The sequence below is a fragment of the Oryctolagus cuniculus genome, chromosome 2 (assembly GCF_964237555.1).
Source record: "Oryctolagus cuniculus chromosome 2, mOryCun1.1, whole genome shotgun sequence".
NCBI lineage: Eukaryota > Metazoa > Chordata > Mammalia > Lagomorpha > Leporidae > Oryctolagus > Oryctolagus cuniculus.
This window is the reverse complement of record NC_091433.1, coordinates 21,348,208-21,371,022: the sequence shown is the minus strand read 5'-3', so window position 1 is coordinate 21,371,022 and position 22,815 is coordinate 21,348,208. Positions and strand designations below refer to the sequence as shown.

Genomic DNA, 22,815 nt, shown 5'->3' with positions numbered 1-22,815 from the left:
CTAATTAAGAAAAGGAGAGGGGCTGGTGCTGTGGCGCAGTGGGTTAACGTCCTGGCCTTAAGCGCTGGCATCCCATATGGGCGCTGGCTCAGGACCCGGCTGCTCCACTTCCAATCCAGCTCTCTGCTATGGCTTGGGAAAGCAGAAGATGGCTCAAGTCCTTGGGACCTTGCACCCCTGTGGGAGCCCCAGAAGAAGCCCCTGGCTCGTGGCTTTGGATCTGGGGAGTGAACCATCAGATGGAAGACCTCTCACTCTGCCTCTCCTCTTTCTGTGTAACTCAAATAAATCTTTAAAAGTGTCTTCCTCTATTAGACTATACAATCTTCAGGTAGGAAAATGTATCTTAAAAAAAAAAAAGAAAAGGAGAAAAGAAACTTGAGGAAAAAGATAGTATCAACTCATTGTAACTCAAGCTATATATGGTGAACTGTCAGAAAACAAAGGGCTTTCCCTCTAAGCTGGTCTTGTAAACTGTTGTTATAGTGGTTCCCTGTATTTCTGAGACGAAATGGGTATGCACTTTAAGAACAAGAAACATTTCTTATTCATATTCCTAACTGCATCTGCTATGTGCCTGGTAAATGCTGGCTGAATTATGTCATAGTTTGTTCACCAACTGGGTACCGTACAATGGGTAGTGGTTATTAGTATTTAACTGCACTGATGAAAATGCAGGTGTGCAGGTAGAACGACAGATCTTAGCTGTCCCCACCCCTGGAGTCTCTGACAGCCCTGATGAGCAGGTGGGGCCCACAGGCAGCTGCCAGTTGGCTAGATCTGCGCAGCCTTGTCTACTTGGAGGGGACCCTAAGAAACAGGATTGTTCACTGGACCACGCATCTTCCTGTACTTGGACTTCGGGGGTTCCTGCTGCCCAAGCTCAGCTCTCCAGTGAGCGGGATATGCAGAATGCATTAAAAGTAGCTTTCAGATAATCAGAGTAAGATCACCTTTTTAGACAGAATAAGAAATACAGGATGTATTGTGAAGAGCAGGGGAGGTGAGTAAGAAAGTAGCGCAGACATCCAAAGCCCACCTATGAGTTTGAGGAAACTAGCTGGAATTTCTCAATCTTAGCACCTCTAGAAATACATATTTATCCATATGCTGGTGACACTGCAACTTTTTCTAACATATCTTCAAAGTTAATTTTTTTAGATATCATTTGTATAATGACAGCCACCTAGTTTTGAATGTAAACACATCAATTAAAGATGACTTGAAGCAAGGGAAACTACTGACACTTCACACCAAGTTGGAAGTGACACCAGTGCTGTAGGATTTGAGTCTGCTCTCCAAGTGGCTCACAGGTGAGCTCCTGCCGGGGAAGCACACACCTCTGAAACCGGCTTCTACAGCATAAGCCTTCACTTGTACAAACATATCTGCACCAGGGAGGGACACACAAAGAATGGAGTAAATGCCGACTTGCTTGCTTCTATCTTTCTGTTCATGACAAGAAAATAAGGCAAAACAGCCAAAACTAAAAAGTAGGAACTGAAGCATTCCTTTAGACAACTATGGATCAACCCAGGCTCTGGTGTTCTTCAACTTGCCCCCCAACCTGATTCAGATTTGCTCGTAACTTCCCTTCATCGTCAATATAACTAAAATAAGGGAGGAAACTGGGGGGAAGGTGAGATTGGAAGGAACTTTCATTTAAATTTTTTTTTTATAGTTTCAGGATCTAGTAAAGTGAGAAGAAAACCCTAAATCTCTTAAAGTAAGAACTATCCATTTCATTTAATTTTTAATAAAGCTATCTTCTTATGAGAATAAGCTAAACAGTTTTAAAATAAGAATTGCAATGCATTTAAAAACTTGTTCTTACTTTGGAATATAACAGGCAGCACAAAAACTGAATGTAGCGTATCTGCAGCAGTAAAGAAAGGAAGCATGATGTAATACACACTGCCCTCTATTGAATGTGTTCAGCTAGATCAGCATAAAGCAAACTCCAGTCACAATTTATTAGAAAGAGTACAAGAAGAAATTATTCAGAATGTACTTGGTTTTTTGTTGTTGTTGTTGTTGTTTTGACAGGCAGAGTGGACAGTGAGAGAGAGAGAGAGAGACAGAGAGAAAGGTCTTCCTTTTGCCGTTGGTTCACCCTCCAATGGCCGCCATGGCCTGTGCGCTGCGGCCGGCGCACCATGCTGATCCGATGGCAGGAGCCAGGTACTTCTCCTCGTCTCCCATGGGGTGCAGGGCCCAAGCACTTGGGCCATCCTCCACTGCACTCCCTGGCCACAGCAGAGGGCTGGCCTGGAAGAGGGGCAACCGGGACAGAATCCGGTGCCCCGACCGGGACTAGAACCCGGTGTGCTGGTGCTGCAAGGCGGAGGATTAGCTTAGTGAGCCGCGGCACCAGCCCAGAATGTACTTGTAAAGAACAGCTAATTACCCTAAAGCATTTCTAAAATAAGGTAGGGTATTCTTGCTCATTATAAACAGCAGAGATTACTGACATAAGTTTTTAGCCAAAAAGCATTGAAGTGAGGTGTATTTTCCATTCCAGTGTCATCACTTCCCTGTTCTAAGAATTAACTTCAACTTGCACATGTTGCGGAAGCAAAGGAAGAGCCATACCAATCTTGGGAGTGCCATGCCAGTAACTGAGCACACGAGCTTGACCGTCTGTCCATAATGGATGTAGCCATCTCGGACTGTAAATTCTTCTCCTTCTGATTCATCGTCATCCACTACATTGGGTGGAAGAAAAGATCAAATCATCACTTACAGACTTCGTTACTGCTTAGGACAACAATAAAGCTTAATATAGCTCTCTCTCATGTTCAAAAAGGTTTAACAATTTACACTAAAAATGCGACATGCATATGTTGATACTCACGGAGATGAATATAAAATGCTCCCCACTGCTGAGAACTGGCGTGGAAGTTACCTCCTTCTACATGCAAGTATCTGGTGCTGACTGTCTGGGACCGAAGGCGATTAAACAGAGCCACCTTTGTTCCTGAGGCAATGCACACTGCAAAGAAAACACAGCTCCTGTTTATGTCACTGGGTAGGGAGCCAGCAAAAAGGGACTTCTGCTGGGCAAGTCTGATTCGTCCTTACTGTAATTTAGCGATTAACAGAAACTGTTCAACCCCCTAAGCGCAGGTGCTACAAAAGGTGAATGACACCGTCTGTCCGTAACAGTCATTTTAAATCGAGAGCTGACCAGGATGTCCAGTGTAGTATTGATGATCAGAAGGGAAAAAGTGCTTTAAATAACAAATGTCCAAGAGGAGGAACTTGCCTAAAAAACATCCTACTTTAATTATAAGTCTCTAAATTCATGGATAAGAAATATTTCCCTGGGGTATTACTGAAGTATTCTGTACACTGTGGTTACAGTTGGCAAATATGTATAGTTTTATATCTGATTACAGGAGTGCTTCCATGTAACTGCATTGAATCCTACAGAATATATGCATAGAGAAGGGTCTAGAAGGATGTTTACAAAGTTGATGGTGACTCTCCCCACACACTGTGATTTGAGATTTTTTTTCTTTTACCTGAACATCTTAAAGTACCGTAGTACTTAAATTTTTTGGAGGCAGAGGGAGATCACAAATTCTTAAACTGAAGTAGCTCTCTACCATCAAGAACCCAATATCTGTGGTGGGCTTTGGCATAGCAGTTAACACGCCACTTGGGAGCACCACATCAAAGAGGAGATTGCCTAGGCTCTAAGTCCTGGCTCTGCTTCCAGTTCCAACTTCCCACTAATATAAATTCTGAGAGGCAGTGGTGATGGTTCAAGGAGTTGGGTTCTTCCCACCCACAGGGGAAACTCTAGGCAAGAGTGCCGGGTTCCTGGCTTCAGCCTTGCCCAGCTCTGACTGTTGCCAGCACTGGGTAAGAGGCAAGGGGATCCAGAGGATGAGAGGATCTCAGTCTCTTTCTCTCTCTGCCTGCCCAAATCATCATCATCATCATCTAATCTTCACTACAAAGTTAGAGTTAAATAAAGCCTTGTAATTTGAACTGGAGACAGCCTGAGAAAAAGGGCATCATATGCCCCCTGGTGTATATAAAAGCACACCACCTTGCCCTTCACAACAAAAAAAGGAACCATGGACAAACTTCAATCTCATCAAGATTAACGACTCACAAACATTCTCTCCTTGAAAACTTAGACTCCACGTACTCTTTCTTGATTTGTCTTAATTCTTGGGCTGTTGTCCAACTCCTTAGCCCAATGGTAGCAACAACTGTGCCAAGTCATAATCCCATGCTTGATGTATGATCTCCTTGGCCTGCCTTCAGCAGGAAGACTTTAAGTCAATTTAGCAAGAAAACTAGTCTTGATGCCTCCTCTTACTGACTGTCCAGGCACTGAAGTCTCCACTCTGCTCCTTGGTTATAAAATCTCCACTAATCTTTGTTGTTCTTGGGAGCTGAACTCAGTTCCATAATGAAGTCTCTTTTCCTCTATTGTAACAGTACTGAATGCAATTGTGTTTCACTTCTAACTGATGTCTGGCTCTGTTTCTTTTTGATACTACCAAACTACAGAAAACACAAAGGAATGAAATTGCGAAATCCGGTACAGAGATCTCCAAAGACCAAATGACTCAAGTTTCTTGAATAAAAAAATTATAATGCGGGTGGAGAGGAGGGTGGGAGGGGAAGAGGCGCTGGGGGTACAGATGAAAGAATACTCAAGGACATTCCAAGATAACAAATATTGTGTTATCTGGTGAATTTGAATTTTGTTTCAAACATTTTGATTAAATTGATACTGGACAATTTTGTTTGAACAGTGACTGGACGATACTGGAAGCATTTCTTCTCAGAGCTGTTTTTGGGTAACCAGTGGTATTTAGCCCCTGCTGAAGATAAGCAAGATGGACCTCAAGTTAAGACCACTGTCGAAGCTGGAAGATGGACATAAGAAGTTTGCTATCACTAGGCAACTCTGCCTGTATCAATGTGTGAAATTTTCCATAATGTGAATGATGGCATTAATAATAACAGAGGGGAATAAAATACATCCACAATAAAAACTCATGACTTCATAAGAAAAAAAAAAACAACCCCTAAAACCTCACTGGTTGCTTTTCAAAGAATATTATTATTTCATAGCTAACAAAGGCAAAAGTTGTACATATAGTTAGTAGAAAACCACCATTCTGCATCCCTTCACGACACACCAGATTTAAGCAGCCATCATCAATGGCAACTAAAACTATCAGGTCAAAGGCTGCAGAGGGACTGGATGGATAGACTGGGATAATCAGATATTAACTGACTTCTGATCTGATGGAAATGACCAGCTCAGTTTTAAGTCTTTTCTTTTTTTTTTTTTTTTAAGATTTATTTTATTTATTTGAAAGAGTTAAAGAGAACAAGGCAGAAAAAAAAAGAGGATCTTCCATCTGCTGGTTCACCTCCCAAATGGCCACAATGGACAGGCTGGGCCAGACTGAAGCCAGGAGCCAGGACTCTTTAGAGTCTTCCAGATGGGTGGAGGTGCCTAAGTACTTGGGCCATCTTCTGTTGCTTTCCTAAACACATTAGTAGGGAGCTGGATCAGAAGTGAAGCAGCAGGACTCGAATCAGTGCCCAAATGGAATGCCAGCATCTTAGGCAGCAGCTTTACCCACTATGCCACAGCGACAGTCCCTCATCTGTCTTAAGGTCTAATCACCAGTTCACGGAAAAAATGAGAGACAGAGGAATATGTGATCATCTAAATCTAGAGTATGGAAATTCCACAAGAAAATACGACCCAATTTCTTTTACAAACAAAGACCAGATGGAAAAAAAGGTGGGAGAACAGGGAGAAGAAACGATTACAGATTAAAACGCATGGGGTTAAAGCCCAGGCCTGAAGCGCCGGCAGCCCATATGGGCGCCGGTTCTAGTGCCGGCTGCTCAACTTCCGATCCAGCTCTCTGCTGTGGCCTGGGAAAGCAGTAGAAGATGGCCCAAGTCCTTGGGCCCCTGCACCCACGTGGGAGACCCAGAAAAAGCTCCTGGCTCCTGGCTTCAGATTGGCGCAGCTCTGGCCATTGCAGCCATTTGGGGAGTGAAACCAGCAGATGGAAGACCTCTCTCTCTGTCTCCCTCTGTAACTCTTTCAAATAAATGAAATAAATCTTTAAAAAAATAAAAAAGAATAAAACTCATGGACCTTGTTTGGATGCAGTTCTGAAGACACTAAATAAGACATCCCTGTAAGAAAAGACTGCTGAGACACTGACAAATCCACAGAGTGGAGAGTAGATGGCATCAAAGAACAACAGCCAACTGAGCTGGGCATTATGTGTATAAACAGAAAAGCCACAGGCCAGTCACCACTGCAGAAACTGTGACAGGATATTTGAGACTTGCATTAAAATAGTCTAGCGTTTGGAAGAAGAGGTGCTGGTAGTGACAGAGGCACTGAAACTGAATTGGTAAAATCTGCTGAGGCTGGGTGGATGAGAACATTATACTACTTGCTCCCTTTTATATAAATATCAAATTTTCATAATAAAACTTAATGAAATTTGCTGAGGGGACAATCGTCTTTGTCAGGGGTCAGGGGCAGGCATTGTGACACAGCAGGTTAAGCTGCCTCTTGGAATACCTGCATCCCATATGAGAGTGACAGTTCCACTCCCGGCTACTCTTCTTCTAAACCAGCTCCCTGCTGAGCATCCTGGGAGGCAGCAGGTGATGCCTCGAGGGCCTGGAGCCCTGCCACCCACATGGCAGAACAGGTTGGAGTTCCTGCTTGGCCCAGCCCCAGCTGTTGGAAGCATCTGGAAAGTGAACCAGCAGATAGAAAATCTCTTTCTCTCTGCATTTCAGGTAGATGAAAAGAAACATTTTTAAAAGTGTTTATTCAGGTTTTTAGGATGGCCTTCCAAAACTCATCTGATATAGAGCTTTTCCAAACAGTGCTTTCCACATTCTGGGTGCATCACTGCTTTCTGGAACGTAAACCAGCGAGGGCACTGCATGACACTTAGCACCAAGGGCCCAAGATGTCTCATGCCCACCGACATCGCCCTCCCCCACTCTACACTGAAGTGGTTCTGATGAAGTTGCTGTTTCCAATTAAAAAAAAAAAAAAAACACTCACTAAAATACTAGTAACAAATGAGTTAGCCATTAAAAACCAATTCTTCATCTAAACAAGTTTGTCTTATTAATTCATAGTGGTAGTGGGGACAAGAAAGAAGCCTCAATATACATACAGTCTGCATTTTTCAACGACTGCTTCTTTTTGGATGGCTTGGAGATGACTTTTATCCGCTTGCTGAGGAACACACCGATGTCATCACTGTTGCCATAGAACATCTTGACAGACAACATGAAGTGTTTTCTCTTGTCTGAATCAGATATGTACAATGTTTTGGCTGTGCAATAGTTCTGTGAAAGTAAGGAAAAGTTTTAATTGTGCCAACACATTATCAGTTATATACTCATAACTCAGAAGGGCCTTGATCATGTCTAAATGAGGTAATTCCAATGGATAACCAGTGAAAGCAATTGCAAAAATTACCAACTGTAAAAATTACTGAAATTTGGGGCTGGCACTGTGGCACAGCACATGAAGCCATGGCCTGCAGCACCAGCATCCCATATGGGCTCCAGTTTAAGACCCAGCTGCTCCACTTCTGATCTAGCTCCCTGCTAATGCACCTGGGAAAGCAACAGAGGATGACCTAGGTCTTTGGGCCTCTGCAACCACATGGGTACCTGGAAGAAGCTCCTAGCTTCAGCCTGGCCCAGCTCTGGTCATGAACTATTATACTGAAATTGATTTTTTAAGAGAAAGTACAAAATATTCCTTATCAAGTCTATAAAATATAATGTTGTGATCCATTTTACTCTTGTAAAAAAACTGTTCTTAAAGCCTTGTTTTATATAGTGTGATAACCACCACTAGAAATTTTAGTTAAAAAAAAAAAAACAATGACTATCCTTTTGTAAAGAAAAGACAGGCTATCAGAATTCAAGAGAGTTATGTAGAAAAGATTAGCAGTGGTGCTTCCAAAAATACTACAAATGCTCTTTCATTGCACTGCTGCTAGAGTAACCTCTTATACATCTAAGGAAACAAGGCTGGATTACCTAGATTATAAAGTATCTTAAACCAGAAAGGGATTATAAGTATATCTTCTACAACTGCCTTAACCGTGCCCAAAGGGATCATTCATATAACACCAAAAAGAACTGCACTTAAAGGTACTAGAGAAAAAAGTTCAAGGCACTAAATCAGTTTACCGGAATATAAACTCAGCGACTAGAAGCTGGCACTCCAGAGTTACAGCACTCGCTATGCAGCCAGAGACTTCTACACTACTGCCACCGCCACTCCTTCAATTCTCTGGGACAATTCAAAACCCTCTCCTATTTTCTCTGTGTTCCTAAATTATTGACCTCCTTTTCCAGATGGGATAAATGAAACTCTAACACAGCAAATTATCAAAAACATTTTTAAAGATTAAAGTTCATTTAAAAATAAGGTGAACCAAGTTTCTTCAGTTACATCATTTGTATGTTGCTTATCCAAGGCACAGCAAATTCCACTTATTTAAGAAATAACTAGGTGCTGGCGCTGTAGCGCCAGTGGTTTAATATGCACGCAGGTTTGAGTCCCGGCTCGCTCCTCTTCTGACCCAGCTCTCTACTAGGGCCTGGGGGAGCAGTAGAAGATGGCCCAAGTCCTTGGGCACCTGCACCTGCGTGGGAGACCCAGAAGAGGCTCCTGGTTCCTGATCAGCTCAGCTCTGGCCGTTGTGGCCATTTGGGGAGTGAAACCAGCAGATGGAAGATATTTCTCTCTATCTCTCCCTCTCAAGTAAATGAAATCTTTAAAAAAAAAAAAAAAAAAAAAAAAAAGGGACTTCTGGGGCGGGCACCATGGCTCACTTGGTTAGTCCTCCGCCTGGGGAGCCAGCATCCCATATGGGCGCTGGGTTCTAGTCCCAGTTGCTCCCTTCCAGTCCAGCTCTCTGCTATGCCCCGGGAAGGCAGTGGAGGATCGCCCAAGTGCTTGGGCCCTGCACCCGCATGGGAGACCAGGAGGAAGCACCTGGCTCCTGGCTTCAGATCAGTGCAGCGCCGTCCGTAGCAGCCATTTGGGGAGTGAACCAACGGAAGGAAGACCTTTCTCTCTGTCTCTCTCTCTCTCTTACTATCTATAACTCTACCTGTCAAATAAAATAAAATACTATCATTAAAAAAAAGTGACTTGTTTTATCTTTAAAATTTATTGATAGACAGACTTAGTGGCAGACAAAAATACTGCAATAGTTCATTTCATTTCTCAATGGTTAAGTTATACTTGTATAAGAAAATGCAAATACTAACACAGGTATCCTACACTCAATTAAGCTTTTATAAACTCAAAAGTTTCGTAAAAGTTTTGGGCAGCTTTGCTTCACAGAAGGCAAATGAATACAAAGCTAAGAAGAAGAAAAGTGAAAACAATAGTACTTTGCCTTTCCATAGCATTCACTCAAGAATCTTTAAACGCTCAAGAGACAATGGCTTTCTGTGAGTACCTTCTAAAGGTCCATTCTACTTTCAAAGTGGCAGCATTAATAATGAATTGTTCCATACCAAATGACTAGGTGCATCAAAAGGAGTATCAGTATACTACAGCAGAAGGTACAGGAAGCAAAAATGAAACGCTTTAATGAGAAAGCTTAAAAGGTTGGGATCACTTAATTGAGTATTATTAAAATGGATATGATCTATATCGGGAAAGAGAAAATACTGAAATCTAGCATTAAATGATAAGATCCACTGACAAATAGGAAAGAAAAAAAAAACAGAGAAGGCTGGAGCATAAAACTTATGCACAAAGGACTTTATTTTGTTTAGCATGCGCGCACACACACACCCTTGGAAAGAAAGGAAACTGGGTCAGCACTGAGTGCAGTGGGTGAAGCTGCTGCTTACAACACTGGCATCCTTTATCAGAGTCTTGGCCTGGCCCACACCTGGCTGTTGCAGTGAACCACCGGATGGAAGATCATCTCTCTCTCTCTCTCTCTCTCTCTCTGTCCCTCCTTCTTTTTCTCCCTGTTGTTCTGCCTTTCAGATTAATTATTAACAAATTAAAAATGAAATAAATCTCACATTACAGTGTGTGATTCTTTAAATGCACAAAAATCATGTCAGAGAAAACTTTGTTATACTAAAAACAAAAAAAAGTTAACTATAGGACCATCAACCAAGTGACTCAAATTTCATTCAGAAAAAGGAAAAATACACAGATCCTAAGAAAATACTGAAGATTCAAAAAATTAAGCAAATAGGGGCCAGCATTGTGGGGTAACAGCTTAAGGCACCACCTGCAATACCAGTATCCCATATGGGTACCAGTTCCAGTCCTGGCTGCTCTACTTTTTTTTTTTTTTTTTTTTTTTTTTTTTTTTTTTTTTTTTTTAAGATTTATTTAGTTATTTGAAAGGCAGAGTTACAGAGAGAGAGATCGATCTCCTATCTGCTGGTTCACTTCCCAGATGGCCACAATGGCCAGAACTGCAACAATCTGAAGCCAGGAGCTTCTTCCAGGTCTCTCTTGCAGGTGCAGGGGCCCAACTTGGGCCATCTTCTACTATTTTCTCAGGCCACAGCAGAGAGCTGGATCAGAAGTAAAGCAGCCAAGACTCAAACCGGCACCCATATGGGATCCTGGCACTGCAGGCAGTGTCTTCTAGCTGCTAAGCCACAGCGCCAGCCCTGCTCCACTTCTGATTCAGCTCCCGTAATGTTACTGCCCTGGGAAAGCAGCTAAAGATGGCCCATGTTCCTTTCATGTGTTTGAACAGGTTCTCATTTTCATTCCTACTTTTTTTTTTTTACAGGTGGAGTGGACAGTGAGAGAGAGAGAGCGCTGTGGCCAGCGCACCGCGCTGATCCAAAGGCAGGAACCAGGTGCTTCTCCTGGTCTCCCATGGGGTGCAGGGCCCAAGCACTTGGGCCATCCTCCACTGCACTCCCGGGCCACAGCAGAGAGCTGGACTGGAAGAGGGGCAACCGGGACAGAATCCGGCGCCCCAACCGGGACTAAAACCTGGTGTGCCGGCGCCACTAGGCGGAGGATTAGCCTATTGAGCCACGGCGCTGGCCCATTCCTTCTTTTTTTAAAAGATATATTTATTTATTTATTTAAAAGCAGAGTTACGGAGAGAGGAGGGGGCAGAGAGAAAGAGAGAGGAAGAGGAAGATCTTGCCCCTGCTGATTGATTCTTCAAATGGTCACAATAGCCGGGGCTAGGCCAGGCCAAAGCCAAGAGTCAGGAGTTTCATCCAGGTCTCTCATGTAGGGAGTGGGAATCTGCTGCTTTCCAGGTGCATTCATAGGGAGCTGGGTTGGAAGTGGAGCAGCCAGGATTCGAACTGATGCCCATATGGGATACAGGCACGGCAGGCTGTGGCTTAACCCGCTGCGGGCAACACCAGCCCCCTGTTCTTTTATCTCTATGCACTGTGCACATGCTTATGATGTTTTTCTACCTAGAATGCCCTCTAAAGAGTCTCAACCAGTCTTACTTTCTCTAATAGTACACAAATGAAACATTAATTTTAGAATTTTGGCTTACTACATTGTGCTACTCTGGCAGTATATGTGCTTTTTAAATGCTCAAGAGCTCAAGTACTCTCTTCCCCTTTTGCTAGTTTTATGTCTTAGGGAAAGAGTGCAAGACTTGCATGCTGAGGCAGCCTGTAAGGGTACAGAACCTGAACACAACACTGCTCAGCCGTGGTGCCGGAAAGGCAAGCACTGAGGCCAGTGGTTGGCAGTTTGGTAAATTTAAATTACAGATGCTGCGATTAGGTAAAGCTAGCAATGGAGTTCAATTAGAGCGCTTAGATACACTGGCAGCTGGAAGCCCCGGCATCTGACTTCCCAGGTGATCTGCTCGATCACAGGACTGAATGTCTAGACGTGCAGCTTGCAGGCAGAAGCCCCTGAGACTTCCCATTTAACAGGAACAGATGAGATGCAGAAAACATCAGACAGATCAACCCACCACTAAAACACATTCTTCACTTTAGCTCAGCGTCATAATTCAGAAATGGTTTTATTGTTTTATTTCCTTTTAAGATGAAACAACCTTTACTGTAGTAAGTTATGACCCCAAGCCTAATTTAAAATACAAAGTCAACAAGCCTTACTGATAAAAGTTATAGAGATAGGCCGGCGCTGTGGCTCACTAGGCTAATCCTCCGCCTGTGGCGCCGGCACACCGGGTTCTAGTCCCGGTTGGGGCGCCGGATTCTGTCCCGGTTGCCCCTCTTCCAGGCCAGCTCTCTGCTGTGGCCCAGGAGGGCAGTGGAGGATAGCCCAAGTGCTTGGGCCCTGCACCCGCATGGGAGACCAGGAGAAGCACCTGGCTCTTGGCTTTGGATCAGCGCAGTGCAACGGCCGCAGCGGCCATTGGAGGGTGAACCAATGGTAAAGGAAGACCTTTCTCTCTGTCTCTCTCAATGTCCACTCTGCCTATCAAAAAAAAAAAAAAAAAAAAAAAAAAAAAAAAAAAAAAAAGTTACAGAGATAGCAATGGTACATAAATACCCAAATTTGGAGAAGGCTGGTATGGCTTCTCAGTATTCACAATCTGCTAGGTGACCGGAACTAAATTTGAGACTTCCTGTTCACCAGCCTCACACTATCTTCCTTCCCGCCAGATACAACACAGGAGCACTGTGACATTCAACCAAGAGTTATTAATTAAGAAACAAGCTCTCTACGTACTATTGCAATAGATATCCATGTAGTAATTGAGATCAGAACTAACCATTTTCCAAATATTAACATTCAGGGGAAATTAAAAAATAATTTCTAAATGAATAAAGGGCTATTTTTAATACTAAAGATAGATATTGGCAGTAACTTTTTTTTTTTTTTTTTTTTTAAAGAGGATTGAGGGAGAGACAGAGACAGAGACAGAGAGAGAAAGAGATCTTCCATCCACTGGTTTACTCTCCAAATAGCTACAACAGCAGGGGCTAAGTCACGCTGAAGCCAGGAGCGAGGAGGCTCTTCCGGGTCTCGCACTTGGGTGCAGAGGCTGCAAGCACTTGGGCTGTCCTTCGCTGCTTTCCCAGGCACATTAGCACGGAGCTGGATCAGCAGTGGAGCAGTTGGGACATGAACAGGCACGCACACGGGATGCGGGTACTGCAGGTGGCAGTTCTACCTACACCTCCACAGGGTTAGCCAGGCAGTAACTACTTTCTAAATTCACAAAATACAATTAAACTAACTGATAAATTTCTTCCTCTAGCAATTTAATCAAAGAAATCCTTCTAAAACGTTGTGTAAAGTCAAATGTGATCACTCTGGTCCACAGCACAGCCCTGCCCCACAGTGGTGTTAAGTAAATCACCATCTTTATAACCCCAGCAAATGCATCTAAGAATGTATCTACATCACTAGTAGTCTGAAACATTTCTGAATGATGTGTTTTCACTGATCAGACAGAAGAGGAGCGATCAGCCTCCTAAATTTATTACTGGCTTCCAACAGAAATCTGATTAACAGCCCGTTAAAACTGTTAGCAGGATGAGGAAGCTTACTGTATGCCTCCTTTAGTTAGATATCAACAGCTAGAGTTACATGAATCATGACCAGACCACAACTACTTGAGAGGCATCTTTCTGGTTCTGATTTATAGAGACAAGAAATTTTTACCAACAGTCATTAAAAAAAGAAAATCACACCACACAAATGAGTATGGAAAGCACATTCTGGTACCACGGTGCCCTTACAGGGACCAGAGGTCTTGCTTTACCTTTCCTTCCAAGTTCAGCTGCTGCATTTCTTGGTCACTATTTCCTATCCCAATAAATGCACAAGGTTGCGACTCCTGTTCAGAACAACCATCACGTTCCATTTGTTCTTTTTTTTTCTTCCATCCACTGCCCATAAGATACACACAAGGAGGAGGGCAAAAAAACCTACAGATTGCGGGCGGGGTGGGGAAACACGACAAAACATAAAGGAATTAGATTTAAGAAAACATCTCTGCTTCTTCACTATTTGAATACAAAACTCATACTGAAATCAGCTGAGTTAGCCCCTTTACAAAGCAAATAATCATGTCCGCAAGACAGAAGTCAAAACTTCCACAAAGACTGCATTTCTTCAGGTGAAATACTGGAGTTACACATTCAGTCACATTTCAGAGCAGAGACCTTCTCTGTAATTTTCACATAACTCACGGTTCTCAGCTACTGGAGTTCCAAGAAATGCAGTGCACTCTAACATGTTATACAACATGAAACACCTCCACAGAATCCACAATTGCTAATTAAGGTCTGTTCAAATGATACAATTATTAATTAATGACATTACTACCACGGATAGTACATTTAACTTCACTTGATAATTCATCTGAAAAATAGCTTTGCAGTAGTACTCTAAGTAGAGAATTTTAAAACATGAGTATGAATATAAGAGTCAAAAGCAAACTAGATTAAGAGCTCTGTAAGAGCTTCTGTATCTCACACGCTAAGCCCCTGGTGCACTACAGAAGACTGAGAAATATTTTAGCTACAAGAACAAAACACTGTATTCTTTCAAGTAATGTCCATGCTGACTCTCCAAAAGGGTGGAAAACTCCAATGCAAATGGCATCCAAGTAAGCAGTACAGATGAGCAAACCAGGTGTATAAAAAACTAAAGAAGTAGTTCCTTCCTTTCTTAATACAAACAACAGTGATGGTAATTCCCACGTTTTGTATGATTGTTGAGTACAGGAAATTGTTTCTTAATTCTACAGTAAGCGCTAACAATAACAAAACGCGGAGAGTGGCAAATATCTGAGTGTACACCACTCCCATGTTGCTGAACTACAAGCATGGGGAACTGGTGTGGATCAGTTCCTCCAATTGCTCAAGAGACAAGTGAAGTCCAATTGTACATGCAATTCCAAGTTTATTAATTTGGCAACTAATTTATGCTTATTGATACCGTCTGAGCCACAGTGTGTGGACTAAAAAGACAAACTGTCCATGTGCATGTGTGTGCACACGTGCACACGCCACACCAACAGGCTGGACTGGCTCTCAAGCCTTTCTGAAGTAACTGCTATTTACTGCCTATTGGCTTCCCACTTAGCATCTATGACAGTATCTGCAGAACTGACTCAAACTGCACAGACTTTTTACTCAATCCTAAGGGGATTACTTCAGAGGCAACTAACATATAACTTGTAAGAAGCTGAATTTATTTAATGCTCGTTAATTCTTCAAATAATTTATTATATCCTGAGTGTATACCAGGCACTGGAATATAGCAGTAAAAGCAAGCACATTTAAAAATCAGACAAAATTCCTGTCTACATGGAACTTATACTCCAACAGGAAAGACATAAGGAAAAAAAAGGAAAATAAATAGCATAAATTATAAATTCTATTAGCTGGTATTAAGTAGCTAGAGAAAGTAGAGCAGGGGAGGGTCTCAGAAGGCAGACAACCTGGGCGGTCACAGAAAGCTTCTTCGGGCAGTGGCTCAGTCCCAACCCAAGGCCCCGTGGCTATCTGGGCAGGTGCACTTCTGCAGAGGGAAGAACAGAGGCTCCAAGGCAGGAAGGACCCACAGTCAACAGCGCAGAGATAGCAACACAACAGTTGCTGGAATAGAGAGGAAGTGACTCGGGGGTGAGAGGTCAAGAGGGGATGGAACCAGAGATAACAGACAACTGAACAAAGTGGGCCCTGGGGAGCACATGGAGTGAGGGAAGCATCTGTAGTCTTCCCCCATATTTATCTAAACCAACAGAAAAGGAGCAGAGCTGCCTTCCTGCCCACACACTCACGCAGAGGCCATGGATATAAAGGTCACAGCCAAGGTAGTAGGCCTAGCTCCAGGTCACTCCAGACTTGGAGGGATGCCTGGATTAGCTGGGCTGGTTTTGGAGTTGGTTCAGTTCAAGTCTACATGAGGGATCTGTCTGGCTCGGAGTGCTGGGAGATGGCCAACACTTACCATGGCACAGACTCAAATACCTAGCTTGGCACACTTTCAGGAGGCTGAGAAGGCATCAATTTCGGAAACTTGTCTCCTGTTCATCTTTTACTGAACACTGATAGGAAGACTCCTTAGTGAATTGATTTGCTGGCTATCATAAGCCAAAGAGAAGTGCTTTAGCATTGCATGACAAATGCAGTAGTCAGAGCTCAATGGGTTATCATTAAAGATACTTTAATTTCATAACTGAAACATATGAGGACTAAAATGATACAGGAATATGTTAAGTAGCTGGTTTTCTCAAGTGTACTGTGAGACAATGCATGAAGCTATCAGGATACAAAATCAGGATGGTAAGGAATCCTTTCCTCTGAACACTGACAGAGGTTCTGCCTTGACAGTGCTTTCCAATTGTGCAGTGAATGTAAGAAACAAGACCTTGGATCTGCCTCTAAGAGAGCCATGGGCTTTTTCTATCAACTCTACAACCACTAAAAGGAACTGTGATGCAAGAAAACAGCACGTCCACTATAAGCCAAAGGTTGCGATTACTCCTATGAGGTGATGACTCAGTCACAACTTAGCCATCCCAATATTGCCACTCCACTTCCTAAAAGAGGCAGTCAAGTTTTCGTTTCCACAGATGTCAGCGGCAATGACAACAAAATAGAAGATAAACATATATACAAAACAGGAAGTACACAGATACAGACAAAAGGAAATGAAAGAGAGTGTGGATAAGCGTAAAAGGCCACCTAATTAACAAGAAAAATCTAAAGGTATCCTTGTAATGGGTACCTAAAATTGGGGACTTTTTTGAACTAACAGTTGACCAACAAGTATCAACAAAGTCTGACCAGTAAGTGCTTAGCTTTGGAGTTTAACAGCTGCTATGATTTAAAAAAAAAAAAAAAAAAATCTCCCAGGAAACAATGTTGCCTTTCTCCACTCTTCCTGAAGCTCTAACCAAGACAAACCATGCTTTTCTCCGCCACTTGGTGGCGATATTCACACATTTAAGATTTTATTCACCAGAGTTGCAAACAATCAGTCCTTATTTTTAGAGAACGATTCAACAACTTTTTCCTCAAATCTTGAGATGAGGTCTGGAAAATACTTTACAGATTGAAGGAAGGTTTTTTATTCAGCCCAATATATAAAATAAGGTAAGAAAAAAGCCAAACTCATGCCAATTATATTATCTGACTACTTTGGCAGAATCGTTAACTATATTCAGGGACTTTTTTGCACACCAATTAACACAATTCTCAAAAATGACTTTAGAATCACAGTCTAAATGGCTTTACTGTTAATTGTCTCAGTAACATTACTTCACTACTACCTAATTCCTTCCCTCAAGAGCAAGTTCAACGTTATGTCAAATGGTAATATATTAACATATCCTGTTGATAAAACAATCTTTCTAGAGTTTATTTTTTTTAACCTGGGAAGATCTTCTTTAAGGAAAATTTATAACTAACCACTAACATTAATGGGATACTGATTAAAGCACAAAAGTTTGGATCAAAAATGGTTGAAAATTTTAGGATAAAATTTCCTGACCAAATATTTTTAGCACCATCTACTGGAGCTACTTTATATACCAAAAGGACATAGCCAAGAGGACTGTGGTGGTGTCCCCAGGTTACCTCGGGCCTTGTGCCTTCAAAAAAGGCAAGGACCCGGATCAGCAAGAAGCTGCAGGTCTTCCTCTTTCCCGCTGGGCACTCCAGCAACCAGTCAGGGATCACGTCTCTCTCTTAACCCATGAAGAAGCCTCACCGAGTCTGCCATGCACCTGGAGCGCTAGTCTAGCACTGGCAGTCCCTTGTTGCTGCTACTATTTTAGAAATGAAATGCATTTAACAGGTTTACTCCCTTTATTGTAGTAATACAGGTCCACTTTGGACATTTAAGAGTACGCCTTTTCATCATCTTTTTTTTTAAGGCTTTAAAACATTACATTCTTCAAGTTTTTTTGGACTGGGGTCAAGAAACCATTAACAAGAAAATTCCAAGAACCATGAGAAAAACTAACAGTGAAGTCTATAATTATACCAAAAAAGAGGGAAAAAGAAACTAAAATGTGGAAGGCACCATGAGAAATAATAGTTACTGAAAAGACCACTCTGCACTTTGTTGTATTTTCATTTTGGCTAATTAATTTGCTTCCTAGATCATTTCTGCAGTGCCCACACTTGCCTGTTAGGATGCTATGAGCCCCATCCTGCTGTTTTCCGTAACAAGGGGAACAGGAACGAGATGAGGGCAGAGGGCCTGAAGCTCCTTTCAACTACTCCACAGCCCAATTCAAGTTGAGCTCAGGACAGTTTTGGGACCAGTTATTTGTTCATTAGCCTTTTCCTTTTTAAAAATGGTACTTTTGAGGTCTCATTTATTTATAAAATTGTATTTTCCACAAAAAAGGAAGGCTTCTTTCTGAGCTAACATCTCACAGAAATACTTCAAGAACATTGTGTAGCTGGAATGAAAGCTGTGGATGATCTCATCTTGTAAAATCAGGGACGCTGCCAAATGATCTTTACTATATTCTCCTTGCTTGAATAAACAACAATTCTCTCTGCTGCTTCTCTTCGACAAATCCCCTATTTCTCATTCTGAACTAGCAAATTAATCCTGTAACAGAAACCATTTTCTGACATGCTATTAACAGATAATTTGCAAATTCACATAACTGCAATTAACTATCCCCCAGAAAAAAAAGTAATATTACCTTTTCTCATTTCCATATGACTTCTGTGCAACTTTTGCATGAAGAATAAGTACTGTTTGATCCCCTCGCTCTTTTAAATAGTTTCGCATAGCTTCCCTAAAATCAAATAGAAATATTACTACTGGAGGGGTGAAGTTTTTCATGATGTGCTTTTATACTATACTCTGTAATGAAGGAGAAGAATGCTTATAAATATTTCTTATACATAAGCCTAAAACAACAAAACCAACAAAGCAAAAAAAAAAAAAAAAAAAAAGAAAAAAAAAAAGCGAAAGCACTCCATGAATTAAAGAATACCATACAATGGGAGAATAAATGTGCCTATCTTCAACTCTGAAATTTTTTTTTCCTTTAAAAGAAGAAACTGACCCTCGTCCTTAAGAATTTATGATGTAACTGTCAAACCACAATTTCACATTCTAGAATCAATACAATCAACAGATACACTGCTAACTGCTCCTGCAGTTTAAAGCCCTAACCCCTCCCCAGGCTTTAAAATCCCCTCTCAGCTTTAACAATCAGTGTTTTTCATTGGACTCAGATGCCATAACAAATCATTAGGTCACCCCAATTTATTATCACTTAATCCTAAAATGACAATCCTATAAGGACTAAGAAAGGCCTATTGTTTACATACAAATAACAATTATTTGAATGTTATTAAATAATAAAGGCTAACTGAAATTAGTGAAAACCTGAATTAAATTAAGGAAAAATACAATGCTAATTCTTGCAAGTACAAATGACTCTTTAACTAAACATTTAGCAAATGTTCTATAAAGTTCAATGTTTTAAGTATATTTGCTCACCCAATTATCTTGCTAAGCAATATTACACAGTATAAAGCAAGCAAACTCTACAGAGACGCTTAAACTAGCAATTCTGAATCAGCAGAATCCCAATTCTTGAGATGTTTTTACACAGCAAAAAAATTAAGCAATAAAAGCTTAAAACACCACCAACAAGAAAAACTTTACTAAATTGAATCCTATCCATTATAAAGACAAAAACAAAGTTCAAGAGGACAAAGATACACTATTACTAAGTCACTAAATATGGAGAATTCTAGATTTATAGCATTTACACACCAAGTAGACTGGAGCAAATTATATAACACAGAGCTTGTTGGGACTGAAAGAGATACCTTAGGTGAGAGTCTTTGGGGGAAAAAACCCAAAAACCTGTCCACAGCAGGTGGTAAGTTACACCAAGCTGTAAGCAGACTGAGAACTAATTTCTATCACTGGAAAGGAACTTAAGGCCCAAACTGGAATGAAACACAATGATCCACATGGAGGCAAATACAAGAAGCACCAATAAGGGAACACACATGTCCAGAAAGAGTGAGCGCAGTACAGGACTGCATGCTGGGCGCTTCTTACAAAGAGTTGAATCTTGAACAAAGCCCAACAGACACCAGAAGTGGGAGGGGGGAAAAACACAAGGTATTCCAGGACCTGGAAGTAGTACATACAAGGCACAGATAACCTTGCACACTGGTTTACTTAGCAAGTGATGTGGGCTGAGGGAGAAGGCAGCCAGGACAATAAAACTGTAGCAGCTAATATATCTTGAGTATTTACTATGTGCCAGGCCCTGAACTAATATGCACGTTGAGTACACTACCTCATTTAATCTTCATAACCGAAAAAGGAGAGTAGTTAATACTTTTGACTGCCTTGCCTGAGGTCCCTAAGTGAATGAGTGATAGTCAGGAACTGAAACAAACACTTCTACTTTCTTAACTGAGCCACAACAGTGTATAACGAAGCTTCTACAGACAAGAAAAACACTGAGGATCAGTATTAAGGGGCCAACTATTATAGGAATCTGAGAATAATGGTGCCAACCGCCACTACTCACAGCCCTCAGGAAATGGGGGCGGGCAGGGAGAGCATGTTCCCAACGCTGCAGGGCACTACAGATGAAGGTGGGACAGGATGACACGGCCAACAGACGTTGAGGTGTTGCTAAGCCAGGTCACTGACCAGAGTGCAGGGTGGATAAGGGAACAGAAGGAAAGCCAGGAGAATGCCAAATCCTGAAATAACTGGCAGAAAACCTGAAAGGCTGCTTATACTGAAAAAAAAAAAAAAAAAATTCTAAGGGGCAAGTGGATTACCCAAACTAAATTCTATTTACATCTATACTCTCTACCAGATAGTAATTATTTGATTAAACATTTATCAGCTTTCGTGCTTCTTTTTCTTGTCTTTCCAAACAGACTGCAAAGACTTTCAGGGCAAGAGCTCCATCTTATGCTTCTGCCCCTTCCATGGCAACGAGTGCAAAGCAGCTCAAGAAGCTGCTATCTGGTAATACTGAAGCACTCGCAATCCTTCCTACAAAGTCAGCTGTTAATTACTATCATTAAAGAGCTACAACTAGCCAATCACTGTGCCAGCACTGTTCGAAGCATGTACTAAACAAGCAACACCCTTGAGGGTGGCACACTGTTACGCATACTTTACAAGGGGAAGGGAGAGGTTAAGTAACTCCCAAGATGACACTGAAGCCAGGATTCCGTCCCAGGCAGTCTAGCTCTCTGGAACACTTCACTGACGGATACCTCGGAGTGAAGAGCACAGCCTCAGTGTGAAACCAACTGCAAAGTGCATCTCAAATTCTGTCACATGCCTAAGCCGAGTGTTCTTCCTTGTAAAACAACAGCAGCAGTATCTCCTACTGTGACAGCAACTCCAAGCAGGCCCCACACACTGACACATAGCAAGTGTCAGGAAACTGCCGCTCCTCTGTCAGTTCCTCAAAGGGACTGCAATCTTTTTATCTACACAGGGTGCAGGGGAGAGAGAATGGAGACCTCCACGGAAGCTCGGGGAGTGACCTGGAGAAGGACCTGCACAGCACAGGTTCTACAACTATTCCAGGACAGCTGCACACCTACACATCTTAGGGAGCACCTACTACATACCAAGCGCTGTGCTTGTCTCCAGTACTAGAGGGAACTCTCCACAAATAAGATGACATTATCTCAAAGTGTTTCTGACAAACGTGGGTGACAGCTCCAGTTTTCCTGGTCTTTTTTGTCATATTTAAATATATATTCCTGAAAAAGAACTAGAACCTCAAGGTAATCATTAATATTAGCTTATCCTGTAATAGTAATTTGCCAAATATCTTCTTTCAACAAGAAAAATAAACTGAAAATGGTGTTCTTTGGCAATTAAAGCTTAATTCATTTACTTTCTGCATCTTAAGGAGTCTTTTTTTTTTTTTTAAGTGTTCTCTAAATAAATACAAGTGAACCCACAGAATGACAGCTCACATATAGAGTAGGGTTTCTATCTTAGAACTGTGGATATACTGGACAAAGTAACTTCACTGCAGAGCAGAATCTCTGGCTTTTTCTACCCAGCAGATGCCAGTAGCACCCTTCCTCAAAATGTGACAACCGAAAAGGGTTCTAGATATTGCCACCTGTCGGGGCAGAGGGCAGGATGAGGTGACCTGGATTGAAACCACTGGAGTAAACAAGAGACACAACATTGCTATAACTCTTATTACACTATATTGTTACACATGTTCTAGCTTGTTATTAGTTATTGTTGTTACTAATTATGAATTAAAACTTTATCCTCGAGCCCTGCACTGTGGCGTAGCTGGTAAAGCCACGGCCTGCAGTGCCAGCATCCAGTATGAGCGCCGACTGTAGTCCCAGGTGCTCCACTTCCGATTCAGCTCTCTGCTATGGCCTGGGAAAGCAGTAGCAGAAGATGGCCCAAGTACTTGGGCCACGTGGGAGAGCCGGAGGAAGGTCCTGGCTCCTGGCTTCAGAATGGCACAGCTCTGGCCATTGTGGCCATCTGGGGAGTGAACCAGTGGATGGAAGACCTCTCTTTTTCTGCCTTTCCTTCTCCCTGTATTAACTCTGACTTTCAAATAAATTAATTAAAAAAAAATAAAAATAAACTTTATCCTTGGTACCTGCCTATGGAACAAAACATACATACAGGGTTCAGACCATCTGCAGTTTCAAGCCTACATTGGGTGCCTTGCAACAGATCCTCTGCAGAGAAGGGGCAACTACTGCACTTGGTCCTTTACAGATAACAACTACTAAACAATGAACTACTTAAAAGGGAAATTTGCAAAACAGAACAAATTAATGATATTCTAGATA

General features: G+C 41.9%; 1 protein-coding gene across 13 annotated transcripts in view; it reads right to left on the bottom strand.

The window, feature by feature from the left end:
* RBPJ (recombination signal binding protein for immunoglobulin kappa J region) overlaps positions 1-22,815 on the bottom strand; it is a 228,878-nt gene that overhangs the window by 12,197 nt on the left and 193,866 nt on the right. For 8 of the 13 annotated variants that reach the window (XM_008274779.4, XM_070068115.1, XM_070068109.1 and 5 more), the window contains 5 exons: positions 18,675-18,770; positions 13,761-13,926; positions 7,200-7,374; positions 2,855-2,992; positions 2,593-2,705 (listed from right to left, as the gene is read on the bottom strand). In XM_008274779.4, coding sequence (XP_008273001.1) covers positions 2,593-2,705; positions 2,855-2,992; positions 7,200-7,374; positions 13,761-13,926; positions 18,675-18,770 — 688 coding nt within the window. The remainder of the gene's footprint in view (positions 1-2,592; positions 2,706-2,854; positions 2,993-7,199; positions 7,375-13,760; positions 13,927-18,674; positions 18,771-22,815) is intronic. The other 5 variants (XM_070068114.1, XM_070068112.1, XM_070068111.1 and 2 more) reach the window with 1 other exon arrangement.